Source organism: Pseudophryne corroboree, chromosome 5, assembly GCF_028390025.1.
Source record: "Pseudophryne corroboree isolate aPseCor3 chromosome 5, aPseCor3.hap2, whole genome shotgun sequence".
Lineage (NCBI taxonomy): Eukaryota > Metazoa > Chordata > Amphibia > Anura > Myobatrachidae > Pseudophryne > Pseudophryne corroboree.
The window spans coordinates 85872236-85889778 of record NC_086448.1 but is presented as its reverse complement, the minus strand read 5'-3'; the positions used below and the strand labels follow the sequence as shown (position 1 = coordinate 85889778).

Sequence of the window (17543 nt, the reverse complement as noted above, 5' to 3'; positions counted from 1 at the left end):
AGTCGTTCCCGTCTATCTCCCGCTGAGCGCCGAAGACGTCTCTCTGAGTCTCTCTGTCTCTACTGTGCAGCTCCGTCGCACACTATCAATGCCTGTCCCAAACGTCCGGGAAACTCCAGATCCTAGCTCGCCAAGGAGAGGGCCGGCTAGGAGTAATGATCTCCTCTCCATCTCCTCATGACTGTAACCTCCCAGTGTCGCTCCAAATTGCTCAACGTTACAGGAACGTCATTGCCCTCCTTGATTCCGGAGCAGCTGGGAATTTCATAACCGAAGCTTATGTTAAACGGTGGTCCCTACCCACCGAGAGACTGTCCTCGTCCATCTCTTTGACTGCCGTGGATGGCAGCAAGATTTTTGACGCAGTCATTTCCTTAAGGACTCTTCCAGTTCGTCTGAGAGTGGGAGTTCTTCATTCTGAGTATATTTCTTTTTTAGTGATTCCAAGAGCCACACATCCAGTGGTTTTAGGCCTTCCATGGCTCCGTCTCCACAACCCATCAATTGACTGGACGACTACGCAAATACTGGCATGGGGTCCCTCCTGTGCTGAGACTTGTTTAGCCAAAGTTCTTCCTGTTTGTTCTTCCTTCCCCAGGTCATCTGATGTTCCGCCTCCTCCATATCAAGACTTCACGGACGTGTTCAGTAAAGCCTCTGCTGATATCCTTCCTCCTCATAGAGAATGGGACTGCCCAATCGACCTCATTCCAGGGAAGGTTCCACCGCGAGGTCGAACTTATCCGTTGTCTCTGCCTGAGACACACTCCATGGAAGAGTACATCAAAGAGAACCTGGCGAAGGGTTTCATCCGACCATCTTCTTCTCCAGCCGGCGCAGGCTTCTTCTTCGTTAAGAAGAAAGACGGTGGTCTGCGTCCGTGCATCGACTACAGAGGTCTGAACGACATTACCGTCAAGAACCGATACCCTTTACCCCTGATTACCGAGCTCTTTGATAGAGTTAGTGGTGCAACTATTTTCACAAAGCTGGACTTGAGGGGTGCCTACAATCTCATCCGAATCCGTGAGGGTGACGAGTGGAAGACCGCCTTTAACACCCGTGACGGACATTATGAGTACCTCGTCATGCCCTTCGGTTTGAGCAACGCTCCAGCAGTCTTCCAGCACTTTGTGAATGAGATTTTCAGGGACATCTTGTACCGCCATGTCGTGGTTTATCTAGACGACATCCTCATCTTTGCTAATAATCTCGAAGATCATCGTTTCTGGGTAAAAGAGGTTCTTTCCCGTCTCCGTGTCAATCACCTCTATTGTAAATTGGAGAAGTGTGTGTTTGAAGTTAAAACCATTCCGTTTCTAGGTTACATTGTGTCCGGTTCCGGACTAGAGATGGATCCTGAGAAACTCCAAGCAATCCAGAATTGGCCTATACCCTTAAGCCTCAAAGGGGTCCAGAGGTTCTTAGGGTTCGCCAATTATTATAGAAAATTTATACGAGACTTTTCCACCATTGTGGCGCCTATCACTGCGTTAACCAAGAAAGGTGCTAATCCGTCCAAGTGGTCCGAGGAAGCTACACAGGCCTTTCACCTTCTGAAGCAACGGTTCATCTCTGCACCAGTTCTGAAACAGCCCGACACCGACTCTCCTTTTATCTTAGAGGTAGATGCCTCCTCCGTTGGAGTAGGAGCAGTGTTATCCCAGAGGGCCAAAGATGGACATCTACATCCTTGCAGTTTCTTCTCCCGGAAGTTCTCCCCAGCTGAGCGCAACTATGCCATTGGCGATCAGGAGTTGCTAGCCATCAAGCTCGCTCTGGAGGAGTGGAGATACCTGTTGGAGGGAGCTTCCCACTCAATCACCATACTTACCGACCACAAAAATCTTTTATATCTCAAAGGCGCACAATGTCTGAATCCTCGTCAGGCCAGATGGGCACTTTTCTTCTCTAGGTTTGACTTTAAACTCCAGTTCTGTCCGGGTTCTCAGAATCGTAAGGCCGATGCCCTTTCCCGCTCATGGGAGCAAGAAAATGAGTCCGAGTCTGCAGACAAGCATCCTATTATTAATCCGTTGGCATTCTCCACGGTAGGGATGGACTCTACGCCTCCACCAGGGAAAAGTTTTGTTAAGCCAGTTCTAAGGAAGAAGCTCATGCATTGGGCCCATGCTTCCCGTTTTGCTGGACATACAGGCATTCAAAAAACCCTTGAATTTATTTCTAGGTCCTACTGGTGGCCAACTCTGAAGAAGGACGTTATGGAATTTATTGCCTCCTGCCCAAAGTGTGCCCAACACAAAGTCTCCCGCCAGTCGCCTGCGGGGCAACTGGTTCCATTATCTGTTCCCCGTCGACCTTGGACCCATTTGTCGATGGACTTTGTTTCCGATCTACCTATCTGCAACAAGTTTAATACCATCTGGGTGGTAGTTGACCGGTTCACCAAGATGGCACATTTCATCCCTCTCACCGGTCTTCCGTCAGCTTCCAAGTTGGCTCAAGTGTTTATACAAGAGATCTTCCGACTTCACGGTCTTCCTGAAGAGATCATCTTGGATCGTGGAGTACAATTTGTAGCCAAATTTTGGCGAAGTTTGTGTCAAGCCCTCCAAGTCAAGTTAAAGTTTTCCACGGCTTACCATCCTCAGACCAATGGTCAAACCGAGAGGGTGAATCAGGACTTGGAGGCCTTCCTCCGTATATATGTGTCTTCCTCTCAAGATGACTGGGTTCAACTCCTTCCTTGGGCCGAGTTCAGCCACAACAATCAATACCATTCCTCATCCTCTTCTACACCATTCTTCATTAATTATGGATTCCACCCTAAAGTCCCAGAATTCCAACCGCTTCCCGCAACTTCGGTTCCAGCAGTGGATGTCACCTTGCGTCAGTTTTCAAATAACTGGAGGAACGTCCGCGCAGCCCTGCTTAAAGCCTCATTCAGGTATAAGAAGTTTGCCGATAGGAAGCGTAGAGCGGTTCCTGCTCTCAAGGTGGGTGATCGTGTGTGGCTGTCCACGAAGAATTTGAGGTTGAGAGTTCCCAGCATGAAATTTGCACCTCGCTACATCGGACCCTTCAAGATTGAACAAGTCATCAATCCTGTTGCCTACAGGTTACAGTTACCATCCTTCTTGAAAATACCCAGGACATTTCATGTTTCTTTGTTGAAACCGCTGATCCTGAATCGGTTTCATTCCGCACTTCCTCCAGCTCCCAAAGTTCAGACTCAACGGGGAGTCGAGTACGAGGTGGCCAAGATTTTGGACTCACGTTTCCGTTACGGTAAGTTACAATACCTCATTGACTGGAAGGGCTATGGTCCTGAAGAACGCTCTTGGACCAATGCCTCAGACGTCCATGCTCCTGCCTTGGTCCGAAATTTCCATGCAAAGTTTCCTTTAAAGCCTAAGAAGTGTCCTGGGGCCACTCCTAAAGGGGGGGGGGGGTGCTGTCACGATCCGGGTATCTGGACGCCATTACTTACCCTTCAGATGCCTCCTAAGGCTGGCTCAGCGTTCCAGGACCGGATCCCGCTGTTCCTGAGTTTCCACATGCAGAATGTCAGAGTGGTGATTTCATCAGCCGCGGCCTCCGCTGTGCCCGCGTGGTTAAATGTGCGCTTGTCAGTCTGGCGTCTCCTGTGGCCGGCGTCGCCATTACTGTTTCAATTCTCACATGGATTACAAACCAAACTTCCCTCCAAGTGTCTGCATGGGCGCAGCCATCTTGGATTTTGTCATCTGATCATTTCCACCAATCTGCTGTCTGTATTGTTGATTTGCATAATTGCCTAGCCAACCCCTTCCTTGCTGCAGGTATAAGTAAGCTGTGCCTGAGCAAGGAAGGCGTCAGTGCTTTGGTTGTCTAACCTAGTTCCAGTTTGTCTCTCTCCTGTGGTTGTCTTCCAGGTTCCAGCTCCTGTCTCCAGACTTCTGCTATAGAGACCCGCACCAGCATTCCATCTGCGGTGTAGCCTGACTCTCCGATCCATTCTGGACTCACCTGTTTCCAGTTACAACAATCACCTGCTTCCAGCCCAGCTTCCAGCAGTGTACAGCTTCTCTTAAAGGGCCGGTGTCCTTTCTGCAGTTTACCACTCTCCACCGGTATTATTATTTCACCGCTCTCAAACTCCAAACTTCATTATTATTTCATCGCTCTCAAGTTCGTTTATTATTTAACTGGTTCCAGCCAGTATCCACTCCGTACCAACAACAGTCTGGTTCCAGCCAGTATCCACAGCAGCCGTTTTATCTTCAGCAGCCCAGCCTTTCCTGGAACACCAGCTGGTACGATCCTGGGTTCTCTCCATTGCTACAGTCAGGCCTGGTAAGGACTTTCCAACTAGAAGATTATAAGAACTGTCTCACACTACCAGTGCCTGTGGCCCTTGCCACCCTGTAGTACCCAGGAATTGTATTTATCCTCTGTTGACTTTTATGTTTCCTTTACTGCTGCTGTGTTACGGAGTTTGTCATAATAAACATCATTGACTTTTATCCTGGTTGTCGTGGTCACGCCTTCGGGCAGTTATTCTACATGTTACTTACATGTCTAGGGGTCTGATACAACCTCCCAGGTTCCGTTACATCTCAGCCCCTACAACTGAGGCTGCCTCCCATCAGCTCAGGCCCTCAGTTGTGACAAAAAGATAGAAGCATGTGGACAACTTATATTTGGAACTAAACATAAAACAGTTTAAAAATATTAAGAACGAAAGTATTAGAGTCGTGGTCGGATGCTTGGGGCCCACGGCTTGTGAGAACCTCCATCCAACTGGATTATTCGACTGTGCTTTCGACACGAGAGCTTACCAAGTTGTCCTGTGTCAAAAGAATGGACAATTCACTGTGTAACACAAAGGCCACTTTGCTTCTGAGTTTAAGGAACGGACGTGTTTTTGGCAAGTTTGCTGCTAAATTTAATGCGGTAATTAGTTATACAGCAAAGCGCCAGCTTGATCACTAAACTACCAATCTGAATTTAGCAGCAGACTTGGCGAAAGAAAAACACCAGTTCCTTAAACTCTGAACCTATTATACCCCTTTCACACCGCACAAATTACTCAGTATCGACCCGGCATATTGCCGGGTCGACACGGGTTGGCGTGCGGTGTGAAAGGGGCACTGCCGAAATCGCGGGTATAAAGTAGTGTTATACCCGGGTTGAATACCGGGTCAGTGGCTGCGTAAACAAGCTCCCGGGTCGACGCGACCTGTGACCCGTTTACTAGATACGGAGAGGCGGCGCAGAGATGAGCTCATCTCCCAGCGCCGCCTCCACCTCCGCCCCCCCCCCCCCCCCCCCCCCCGCTGCTATGGCAACTCACCCGGCTTATTGCAGGGTGGGGGAAGCCAGCAGCAGCTGCCAATGCTGGATTCCTCCCGGGTGGGATCCGGCATTGGCAGTGTGAAAGGGGTATTACATAATAATCCACAGGTATCGGTCAGCAGCATCTTATTCAAAAACTCTGCTTCCATCGGTAGCAGAGAAAATGTAATCTCATCATATATATTTTGAAAAAGCAAAGATGGCACATTTACTAGGGCAAATGGTACAATTTAGTACCAGTCTCTTGGCACGCTGATAATGCAAACCACTTTTGATAACGTTGGCTGTATTGAGAGTGTATCCTTTAGAATCTAAGTGCCAGCTCCCTGTAAGCCACCATCATCACCCCACGTTCTTGAAGTTGTGCCAGTGTCCCCTTGTGGCTGACAGAAAGAAAAAATACATTTCTTGAAAAAATAAGAATTTACTTACCGATAATTCTATTTCTCGTAGTCCGTAGTGGATGCTGGGGACTCCGTTAGGACCATGGGGTTTAGCGGCTCCGCAGGAGACAGGGCACAATAATAAAAGCTTTAGGATCAGGTGGTGTGCACTGGCTCCTCCCCCTATGACCCTCCTCCAAGCCTCAGTTAGGATACTGTGCCCGGACGAGCGTGCATAATAAGGAAGGATATTGAATCCCGGGTAAGACTCATACCAGCCACACCAATCACACCGTACAACCTGTGATCTGAACCCAGTTAACAGTATGATAACAACGAAGGAGCCTCTGAAAAGATGGCTCACAACAAGAATAACCCGATTTTTGTAACAATAACTATGTACAAGTATTGCAGACAATCCGCACTTGGGATGGGCGCCCAGCATCCACTACGGACTACGAGAAATAGAATTATCGGTAAGTAAATTCTTATTTTCTCTAACGTCCTAAGTGGATGCTGGGGACTCCGTCAGGACCATGGGGATTATACCAAAGCTCCCAAACGGGCGGGAGAGTGCGGATGACTCTGCAGCACCGAATGAGAGAACTCCAGGTCCTCCTCAGTCAGGGTGTGCCCCATACCAAGTAGCAGCTCGGCAAAGTTGTAAAGCCGAGACCCCTCGGGCAGCCGCCCAAGATGAGCCCACTTCCTTGTGGAATGGGCTTTTACTGATTTTGGCTGTGGCAAGCCTGCCACAGAATGTGCAAGCTGAATTGTACCACAAATCCAGCGAGCAATCGTCTGCTTAGAAGCAGGAACACCCATCTTGTTGGGTGCATACAGGCTAAACAGTGAGTCAGATTTTCTGACTCCAGTCGTCCTGGAAACATATATTTTCAGGGCCCTGACAACGTCAAGTAACTTGGAGTCCTCCAAGTCCCTAGTAGCCGCAGGTACCACAATAGGTTGGTTCATGTGAAAAACAGAAAACACCTTAAGGAGAAATTGAGGACGAGTCCTCAATTCTGCCCTGTCAGAATGAAAAATTAAGTAAGGGCTTTTATATGATAAAGCCGCCCATTCTGACACACGCCTGGCTGAAGCCAGGGCTAATAGAATCTTCACCTTCCATGTGAAATATTTTAATTCCACAGTGGTGAGTGGATCACCAATGTGACTTTAGGAAACTCAAAACAACATTGAGATCCCAAGGTGCCACTGGGGGCACAAAAGGAGGCTGTATATGCAGTACCCCTTTTACAAACGTCTGAACTTCAGGCACTGAAGCCAGTTCTTTCTGGAAGAAATTTGACAGGGTCGAATTTTGAACCTTAATGGACCCTAATTTTAGGCCCATAGACAGTCCTGTTTTCAGGAAATGTAGGAAACGACCCAGTTGGAATTCCTCTGTAGGGACCTTCTTGGCCTCACACCACGCAACATATTTTCGCCAAATGCGGTGAAAATGTTTTGCGGTTACATCCTTCCTGGCTTCGACCAGGGTAGGGATGACTTCATCTGGAATGCCCTTTCAGGATCCGGCGTTCAACTGCCATGCCGTCAAACGCAGCCGCGGTAAGTCTTGGAACAGACAAGGTCCCTGCTGGAGCAGGTCCTTTCTTAAGGTAGAGGCCACGGTTCTTCCGTGAGCATCTCTTGAAGTTCCGGGTACCAAGTCCTTCTTGACCCATCCGGAACCACGAGTATCGTTCTTACTCATCTCCTTCTTATGATTCTCAGTACTTTTGGTATGAGATGCATAGGAGGGAACACATACCCTGACTGGTACACCCACAGTGTTACCAGAGCGTCCACCGCTATTGCCTGAGGGTCCCTTGACCTGGCGCAATATTTGTCTAGTTTTTTGTTCAGGCGGGACGCCATCATGTCCACCTTTGGTTTTTCCCAACGGTTTACAATCATGTGGAAGACTTCCCGCTGAAGTCCCCACTCTCCCGGGTGGAGGTTATGCCTGCTGAGGAAGTTTGCTTCCCAGTTTTCCACTCCCGGAATTAACACTGCTGAGAGTGTTATCACATGATTTTTCGCCCAGCGAAGAATCCTTGCAGTTTCTGCCATTTCCCTCCTGCTTCATGTGGCGCCCTGTCTGTTTACGTGGGCGACTGCCGTGATGTTGTCCCACTGGATCAATACCGGCTGACCTTGAAGCAGAGGTCTTGCTAAGCTTAGAGCCTTGTAAATTGCCCTTAGCTCCAGTATATTTATGTGGAGAGAAGTCTCCAGACTTGATCACACTCCCTGGAAATTTTTTCCTTGTGTGACTGCTCCCCAGCCACTCAGGCTGGCATCCGTGGTCACCAGGACCCAGTCCTGAATGTCGAATCTGCGGCCCTTTCATAGATGAGCACTCTGCAGCCACCGCAGAAGAAAACACCCTTGTCCTTGGAGACAGGGTTGTCCGCTGATGCATCTGAAGATGCGATCCGGACCATTTTCCCAGCAGATTCCACTGAAAGGTTCTTGCGTGAAATCTACCGAATGGGATCGCTTTGTAAGAAACCACCATTTTTCACAGGACCCTTGTGCAATGATGCACTGATACTTTTCCTGGTTTTAGGAGGTTCCTGACTAGCTCGGATAACTCCCTGGTCTTCTTCTCCGGGAGAAAACATCCTTTTCTGGACTGTGTCCAGAATCATTCCTAGGAACATTAGACGTGTCGTCGGAAAAGGCTGCGATTTTGGAATATTTAGAATCCACTCGTGCTGTCGTAGAACTACTTGAGATAGTGCTACTCCGACCGCCAACTGTTCTCTGGACCTTGCCCTTATCAGGAAAGCGTCCATATTTCTTTTAGGAAGAATCATCATTTCGGCCATTACCATGGTAAAGACCCGGGGTGCCGTGGGCAATCCAAACGGCAGCGTCTGAACTGATAGTGACAGTTCTGTACCACGAACCTGAGATACCCTTGGTGAGAAGGGCAAAATTTGGACATGTAGGTAAGCGTCCCTGATATCCAGTGACACCATATCGTCCTGGTTCGCTATCACTGCTCTGAGTGACTCCATCTTGATTTGAACCCTTGTATGTAATTGTTCAAATCTTTTAGATCTCACCGAGCCGTTTGGCTTCAGTACCACAATATAGTGTGGAATAATACCCCTTCCCTTGTTGTAGGAGGGGTACTTTGATTATCACCTGCTGGGAATACAGCCTGTGAATTTTTTTCCAATACTGCCTCCCTGTCGGAGGGAGACGTTGGTAAAGCAGATTTCAGGAACTTGTGAGGGGAAGACGTCTCGAATTTCCAATGTACACCTGGGATACTAAGTGTAGGATCCAGGAGTCCACTTGCGAGTGAGCCCACTGCGTGCTGAAACTCTTGAGATGACCCCCCACCGCACCTGAGTCCGCTTGTATGGCCCCAGCGTCATGCTGCGGACTTGGCAGAAGCTGTGGAGGACTTCTGTTCCTGGGAATGGGCTGCCTGCTGCAGTCTTCTTCCCTTTCCTCTAACCCTGGGCAGATATGACTGGCCTTTTGCCCGCCTGCCTTTATGGGTACGAAAGGACTGAGACTGAAAAGACTGTGTCCTTTTCTGCTGAGATGTGACTTGGGGTAACAAAAGTGGATTTTCCAGCTGTTGCCATGGCCACCAGGTCCGATGGACCGCCCCTTTATACGGCAATATTTCCATGTGCCGTCTGGAATCTGCATCACCTGACCACTGTCGTGTCTATAAACATCGTCTGGCAGATATGGACATCACATCTACTCTTGATGCCAGAATGCAAATATCCCTCTGCGCATCTCGCATATATAGAAATGCATCCTTAAAATGCTCTATAGTCAATAAAATATTGTTCCTGTCAAGGGTATCAATATTTTCAGTCAGGAAATCCGACCAAGCCCCCCCAGCGCTGCACATCCAGGCTGAGGCGATTGCTGGTCGTAGTATAACACCAGTATGTGTGTATATACTTTTTAGGATATTTTTCAGCTTCCTATCAGCTGGCTCTTTGAGGGCGGCCGTATCTGGAGACGGTAACGCCACTTGTTTTTATAAGCGTGTGAGCGCCTTATCCACCCTAAGGTGTGTTTCCCAACTCGCCCTCACTTCTGGCGGGAAAAGGTATACCTCCAATAATTTTCTATCGGAGGAAACCCACGTATCATCACACACTTTAATTTATCTGATTCAGGAAAAACTACAAGTAGATTATTCCCACCCTACATAATACCCTTATTTGTGGTACTTGTAGTATCAGAAATATGTAACACCTCCTTCATTGCCCTTAACATGTAACGTGTGGCCCTAAAGGAAAATACGTTTGTTTCTTCACCGTCGACACTGAAGTCAGTGTCCGTGTCTGTGTCGACCAACTGAGGTAAATGGGCGTTTTTAAAAGCCCCTGACGGTGTCTGAGACGCCTGGACAGGTACTAATTTGTTTGCCGGCCGTCTCATGTCGTCAACCGACCTTGCAGCGTGTTGACATTATCACGTAATTCCTAAATAAGCCATCCATTCCGGTGTCGACTCCCTAGAGAGTGACATCACCAATACAGGCAATTTGCTCCGCCTCCTCACCAACATCGTCCTCCTACATGTCGACACACACGTACCGACACACAGCACACACACAGGGAATGCTCTGATAGAGGACAGGACCCCACTAGCCCTTTGGGGAGACAGAGGGAGAGTTTGCCAGCACACACCAAAAACGCTATAATTATACAGGGACAACCCCTTATACAAGTGTTTTCCCTTATAGCATTTTCACATATGTAATCATATCGCCAAATAAGTGCCCCCCCTCTCTGTTTTAACCCTGTTTCTGTAGTGCAGTGCAGGGGAGAGCCTGGGAGCCTTCCTCACAGCAGAGCTGAGCAGGAAAATGGCGCCGTGTGCTGAGGAGAATAGGCCCCGCCCCCTAAAACGGCGGGCTCTTCTCCCGGAGTTTGTGAGATCTGGCAGGGGTTAAATACATCCATATAGCCTCAAGGGCTATATGTGATGTATTTTAGCCATAAAAAAGGTATAATACATTGCTGCCCAGGGCGCCCCCCCCAGCGCCCTGCACCCTCAGTGACCGCTGGTATGAAGTGTGCTGACAACAATGGCGCACAGCTGCAGTGCTGTGCGCTACCTTATGAAGACTGAAAGTCTTCTGCCGCCTGTTTCCGGACCTCTGGACCTCTTCAACTTCGGCATCTGCAAGGGGGGTCGGCGGCACGGCTCCGGGACGAACCCCAGGGTGAGACCTGTGTTCCGACTCCCTCTGGAGCTAATGGTGTCCAGTAGCCTAAGAAGCAAATCCATCCTGCACGCAGGTGAGTTTACTTCTCTCCCCTAAGTCCCTCGTAGCAGTGAGCCTGTTGCCAGCAGGACTCACTGAAAATAAAAAAACCTAAACTTAAACTTTTATTCTAAGCAGCTCAGGAGAGCCACCTAGATTGCACCCTTCTCGGCCGGGCACAAAGATCTAACTGAGGCTTGGAGGAGGGTCATAGGGGGAGGAGCCAGTGCACACCACCTGATCCTAAAGCTTTTATTATTGTGCCCTCTCTCCTGCGGAGCCGCTAAACCCCATGGTCCTGACGGAGTCCCCAGCATCCACTTAGGACGTTAGAGAAAAAGGATTTCTCTTTTCCTTTCCTGTATCACCGTGTACCCATTTTCCTGAATTGTAGCGTGCACCCCCTGCTGCACGTCCATACAAATGGGCATCTATTGGAGCTATTCAATTGTTGCTAAGATCAGACACCCATATTAGCATTTAACGCGCCTGACAGCTCCAGGTTTAGCTGCGCAAAGCAGCTGAACCCATCCAAACTTCTTGTTTGGGTTTGTAAAGTCCGGGTTTGGGCGCTTTGGACACCTGAACTACGAACTTTACACACATTTTGTCTTGCACCTCTAGAGGCTGCGAGAAAAAAAATGGGTGCGCCACAGCTTAAGGGCATTTTATAGGAGCAACAATTGAATAGCTATGATAGGTGCCCAGTAGGGAGTGCACAACACAAATTGAATAGCCCGCAATGAGTCATAGTAACATAGTAACATAGTATCTGAGGTTGAAAAAAGACAATTGTCCATCGAGTTCAACCTATTTGTGGTCTCCTATGCATGATGATTTGACAAAATTTCTGACTGATGCTGCTGTCAGCCGTTACATTTTATCCCTATTTATAGTAACTATAATGCATGACTATGCACCATACCCCTGGATATCCTTATCCATTAGGAATTTATCTAACCCATTCTTAAAGGTGTTGACAGATTCCGCCATTACAACTCCCTCGGCAGGGAATTCCAAACATGTATTGTCCTTACCGTGAAAAAGCCTTTACGCCGTATTGTGCGGAATCTCCTCTCCTCTAACCTGAGCGAGTGTCCACGAGTCCTCTGTGTTGATCTAACCAAAAACAGGTCCCGCGCAATCTCTGTGTATTGTCCCCTTATATATTTGTAGATGTTGATCATATCCCCTCTTAGTCTCCGCTTTTCCAATGTAAACATGCCTAGTCTTTCAAGCCTTTCCTTGTATTCCATCGTCTCCATGCCCTTAATTCGTTTGGTCGCCCTCCTCTGTACCTTTTCAAGCTCCAGGATATCCTTTTTGTAGTACGGTGCCCAGAATTGTACACCGTATTCAAGGTGTGGCCTCACCAGTGATTTATATAACGGGAGTATAATACTCTCGTCCCTAGCATCAATACCCCGTTTTATGCATGCTAATATCTTATTAGCCTTCTTTGCTGCAGTTTTACTTTGGGTACTACTGCTTAGCTTGCTATCTATGAGGACATCTAAGTCCTTTTCCAGTACAGAATCCCCTAATTTTACCATTTAGTAGGTAGGTGTAATTTATGTTCTTGTTACCACAGTGCATTACCTTACACTTGTCTGTGTTGAAGCGCATTCTCCATTTGGCTGCCCATGCTTCTAATTTAACTAAGTCGTTCTGAAGAGACTCGGCATCCTCCTCTGTATTTATAGCCTTACACAATTTGGTATCATCTGCAAAAATTGACACCATGCTCTCTAGACCTTCTGTTAGGTCGTTAATGAAAATATTGAACAATAGCGGTCCTAATACTGAGCCTTGCGGCACACCACTTAGCACTTCAGTCCAAGTTGAAAAAGATCCATTAACCACAACGCGCTGCTTCCTATTATCTAACCAGTTTTTGACCCAAGTGCATATTGTGCTTCCTAGCCCTGATTCTTGTAGCTTGTAGATAAGTCTCATGTGTGGTACAGTATCGAACGCTTTGGCAAAGTCTATAAAGATTACATCCACGTCTTTACCCTGATCTAGGTTTGCGCTTACTGTTTCATAAAAGCCAAGTAAGTTGGTTTGACAGGATCTGTCCTTCATAAACCCATGTTGATTCCTTTTAATGACCTTATTGACTTCAAGGAACTTCTGAATACTATCTCTTAGAATACCTTCCAATACTTTCCCCACTATAGATGTAAGAGTAACTGGTCTATAATTACCTGGTTCAGCTTTACTTCCCTTTTTGAATAAAGGCACTACTTCAACTATACGCCAGTCTTTGGGAACCATACCTGATATTACTGAATCCTTAAAGATCAAAAATAGCGGTTTTGCAAGTTAAGAGTGAAGCTCCATTAGAACCCTTGGGTGAATACCATCGGGACCTGGTGACTTATTAATCTTTAAATGTTTTAATCGGTCACAGACTACTTCCTCGCTTAAATAAGTACCTATCAGTGGAATATTCTCATTATTGAGATGATGTGTTAGTCCCTGAATTGGGTCCTCTCTAGTAAATACTGTTGAAAAAAACTCATTTAGTGTGTCCGCTATGTCATTATCATTTTTGCTTAAGACTCCCAACTTGTCTTTTAAAGGGCCTATACTCTCCTTCTTTAATCTCTTGCTATTAATGTACTTAAAGAATTTTTTGGGATTCGCTTTGCTTTCCTTTGCTACTAGTTTTTCAGTTTCTACTTTAGCCGCTCTTATTTCCTTTTTGCAAATTTTGTTACATTCCTTATAGTGCTGAAATGACTCTGCTTCCCCGTCAGATTTGTATTTTTTAAATGCTCGCCTTTACTTGCCCATAAGTTCCTTAATCTTTTTGTTAAGCCACATCGGTTTATGATTTTTATTCCTTTTTTTGCTACTCATAGGAATACATTTGAGCGTATTTTTAGCTAGCAGGAATCCACTCATGTTTTCAGTGGCTTTTTCCCCACACGGTTTCTTTGTTATTACTGGAACACGCACATCATTGCATTTTACAGCTTGTGTATATTTAGGTCCTCCTTGCAACTATTTGATTGATATTTATTAAGTCATATTATATTACTCTGTACTGCAATGCTCTATTGTTTTGCCATATTGACATGTATATGCTTAATAAAAACTCTAAATAAAAGAAAAAAAAAAAAGGAGAAGAATTCAATTTAGACCTATACTTTATTAAATCCCAAAACCAGGTAACTAATGCATCTTGAAAAAAATAAAAGTTGCTGGGAACTAATTTTTTGTAATTCCTTATTGCTGTGAATCTTCCAAAGTTCTTTAATTGACAAGCTTCTAAATTTGACCTACTATCGCCTAAATGCCAATATCATTTCTTCACCCCTGACTTGGGTGGAAAACACAGCAATTTGTTATACAGCATGTTCAAAATATAAATGTACTAATATAAATGATACAGCTATATATTAACCTTTACCTCATTCCAAATGAGATAGGACTTACCGTAGTTAATGGAGCTAGATACAGTTTGTTTCGGAAGTCGAGCTGCAGGAAGACACAACAAATGGAATATATGATTAACTAAAATGTCAAATATAAAAGACGACTAGAAACATAAACCCCAAACTACTAACTCTGCTTGGCACCATTACAAGGCGATAATATATTAATCCAGTTCACAGTAGCACCCGCTACAGGCACAGAGGGGAGACAAAGCTTTATGGGGGAATTCAACTAGCACCGGTAATTTATCGCAGGCTAATTGATCCCCCAGGACAATTCAATTAGCCCCCCCGCCAGCACCACTAATCAGGGATTTTTGAAACGCCTCTGAACAGAGGTGAAAAAAAAATCCCAATAACCATCAGGTTAACGAGTGCAGTGACCCGAATCCATTAACTTTTCGCAGATACTGTGTATTAACGTTAAATACTGTGTATTAAACGTCAGTCAACACATTATTTTAATGGCCGTTAAACAGGGTCTCGGGTACAAAAGGGAGTGCAATTGAATAGCTAGGGCCGTTAAAACCGAGGCTACCTCCCTTTTTCACCAGTGGTAATTGAACCCGGGTAATGGAACTAATTCAGCCAATCATTCACTAGGAAATAATGACATCACTTAGGTATGATGTCACTGCCTTAGGGATGTCCCTATTTTTCTCGCAAATGAATAGGCTGCTTTTCCACAAGCAATTGCTCAGTATAGAAAAATCACCAGTGTGACGCCACACGCACTGCGGGAAATATACCAAAGGCAATGGGCTATACCCTTACAGGACAGACAGGTGCAGCTGAAATATAACAGGTGACTGCATAAATGCACAGAATAATATCTGTACTAAACTGTGTGTGCGATTGTTATTATTACTGGAATAAGAGTGCAGTGAACCATCAGTTGAAATGCACCTGCAATATCATTGTGCCAATTCAATTAAAAGTGAAGCCTGTGATACGCCTTATGAACAGCACGGAAATGCTGGTAACAGCAGCACATAGCAGGCAAAACAAAACACCTTGCCACGTTACTGAGCTTAATAATCCGTCATGTGTGCAGCTGCTGCATATCGCAGTTAAATAGAAAAGTCCCTCTACATCTGTTTTCTGTATAACATCCAAATGCAAATGTGACGGGGGGGTTCCAGTTGGCTGGAGACACCCCTTCCCCATAGCCTGCCCAGCGACCAGAACATGCACAGAGCTGCTGCACATGCCCAGTGGCAGCAGATTTACCTACCATGTCTGCTGTGTGCGTGTCTGTGGATCTGAGTGCTCAATCGGCGCACCAGTGAGAAAATCTGGTGACTTATCGTGATCATTGGGCCTGCATACGTCTGACGTACTGTACTACATAAACTACACTTTATTTGGGGCAGACTATAGCTTGTTACACGCCAATTATGAATCATTCATTGGCTGGCGACAACTGTTCTAAAATCAAGCTTTTGAAAAACCCCCTCCAGTAATCCTGCGTTTGCACCAAATACAGATGGAGCCTTGGTTAACTAACCCTGCCTAGTCGCAGGCGTGCACTCCCGGCGTGACTAGGCGATCGGTCCGCCTAGTCATGCCGGGAGTGCAGGAGCCGCTTCCCATTCAGAGCGTCTCTGTACATGCGCGCGGACGGAGACGCTCACAGTGACTAGATGCGCCCAGTCACACAAAGTGCCTGAATAACGGATCTCTGTAGTGTACAGTATATGTCACATATGCATGTTCTAGCGTTAGGCGAGATAAGCATCACGGTGGTTTTCAGGAGTACTCACGGTTTTCTTCTCACATGGCCTGAGTCTTATAATATCCTCATCCGTTACAGCTCCGAGCGTCACCCGAGCATTTTCCCGCAGGCCACCATGTGTCATTTGCCCCGGAGACTCCGTGCTGATCTCACTTGCAGGAAGACCAGTTGTTCCCTCCGTATCGATCTTGCCGGCGCGCACACTGATGTCAGCTCCTTCAGTAGTAGCAGATCCCACTGAGACACCCTGAGGTGCAGGACCAACCTCAGCTTTGTCTTCCACGTTCCTTGAGTTTGGGGGCTTGTTCAAAAGCTTCAAGTACTTCTCTGCTTTCTCGAATGAAACTTTCTTCTTTCGTAACTGCTGCTGCAGGTCTTTGCCCAGACTGTTTTTTACCAAAACTTTTCCTTCCCATTGCTTTATCAATTCCTCATTGATCAGGTTTTTGAAATCCTCGCCCAAATGTGATTTAGCAAAACGGCAAGTAATGCCATAAATGCACTTACCAAAAGTCTCGTACAGGTAGCATTTAGGGCCAATATCTTCTTGCTTCCCCGATAAGTATTTCTCAATGTCATGCAAAAACTTGCATTTGTCAGTGAAAAAACATTTGCTGGCACATTCCTATAAGCAAAGAGAAGCATGGGATACGATTTACTCTTACTGCACAAACACAATTCCAAAGAACAACAAAAAAAACCTCAGAACTGAAGCAGCAATGTTTAAATATTTTCTTGCTCTGCTTTGGGATTGGAGTAAAATTAAGGTAACACCCCCTTTAATCGAAGGTCATCTGGGACCAGCAAAGTAAGACTGTTTAGAAAAGAAAGCCTGGATTTTACCAATACACCATATGGTTGCAATAGATACTTGTGTTGCATCTAAGCAGGAACAGCATTTAAATGCTCAAATGTTTAAATTCTCAGACCTAACAGGAACTATATCAGAGGTTCCCAAACGCGGTCCTCAAGGCACGCTCCGGGTTTTAAGTATATCCATGGCTCAGCACAGATGGTTAAATCAAATTGACTGAGGTGCTAATTAAGTCACCTGTGGCCAAGCATGATACATTTAAAACCTGGACCGCTGGGGTGTCTTGAGGACCGCGTTTGGGAACCTCTGAACTATATTAATATAAACGGTCTAAAGCAGTGGCTCCCAAACTGGGTCCTTTGGGGTACGTGCAGGGGTGCCACGGGTTGGTAGTAAAGGGGTTGGTAGTAAAGGACCAAATTAATTATTTATGGTCCATGGGAGAGAAAAAAACAGCATTGGAGGCTGACAGTCAAAGAATGTGGACAAACAGAAGCACAACCCTGTCCACTACCACATACCTGACTCAAGCTAATAGTTGTTGCTGTATTTCTCAATAAGAAACGTTTAAATTTAATTATTTTTCAAAGCACCCTAAAATCAGTCT

General features: G+C 46.3%; 1 protein-coding gene across 2 annotated transcripts in view; it reads right to left on the bottom strand.

Annotated features, from left to right (window-relative positions):
• The window catches only part of DUS3L (dihydrouridine synthase 3 like), a 67103-nt gene that overhangs the window by 45834 nt on the left and 3726 nt on the right, over window positions 1–17543 (bottom strand). For both annotated transcript variants that reach the window (XM_063921444.1, XM_063921445.1), the window contains exons 4-5: window positions 16151–16747; window positions 14389–14430 (exon numbers count right to left, since the gene is read on the bottom strand). In XM_063921444.1, the coding sequence (XP_063777514.1) occupies window positions 14389–14430; window positions 16151–16747 (639 nt within the window). The remainder of the gene's footprint in view (window positions 1–14388; window positions 14431–16150; window positions 16748–17543) is intronic.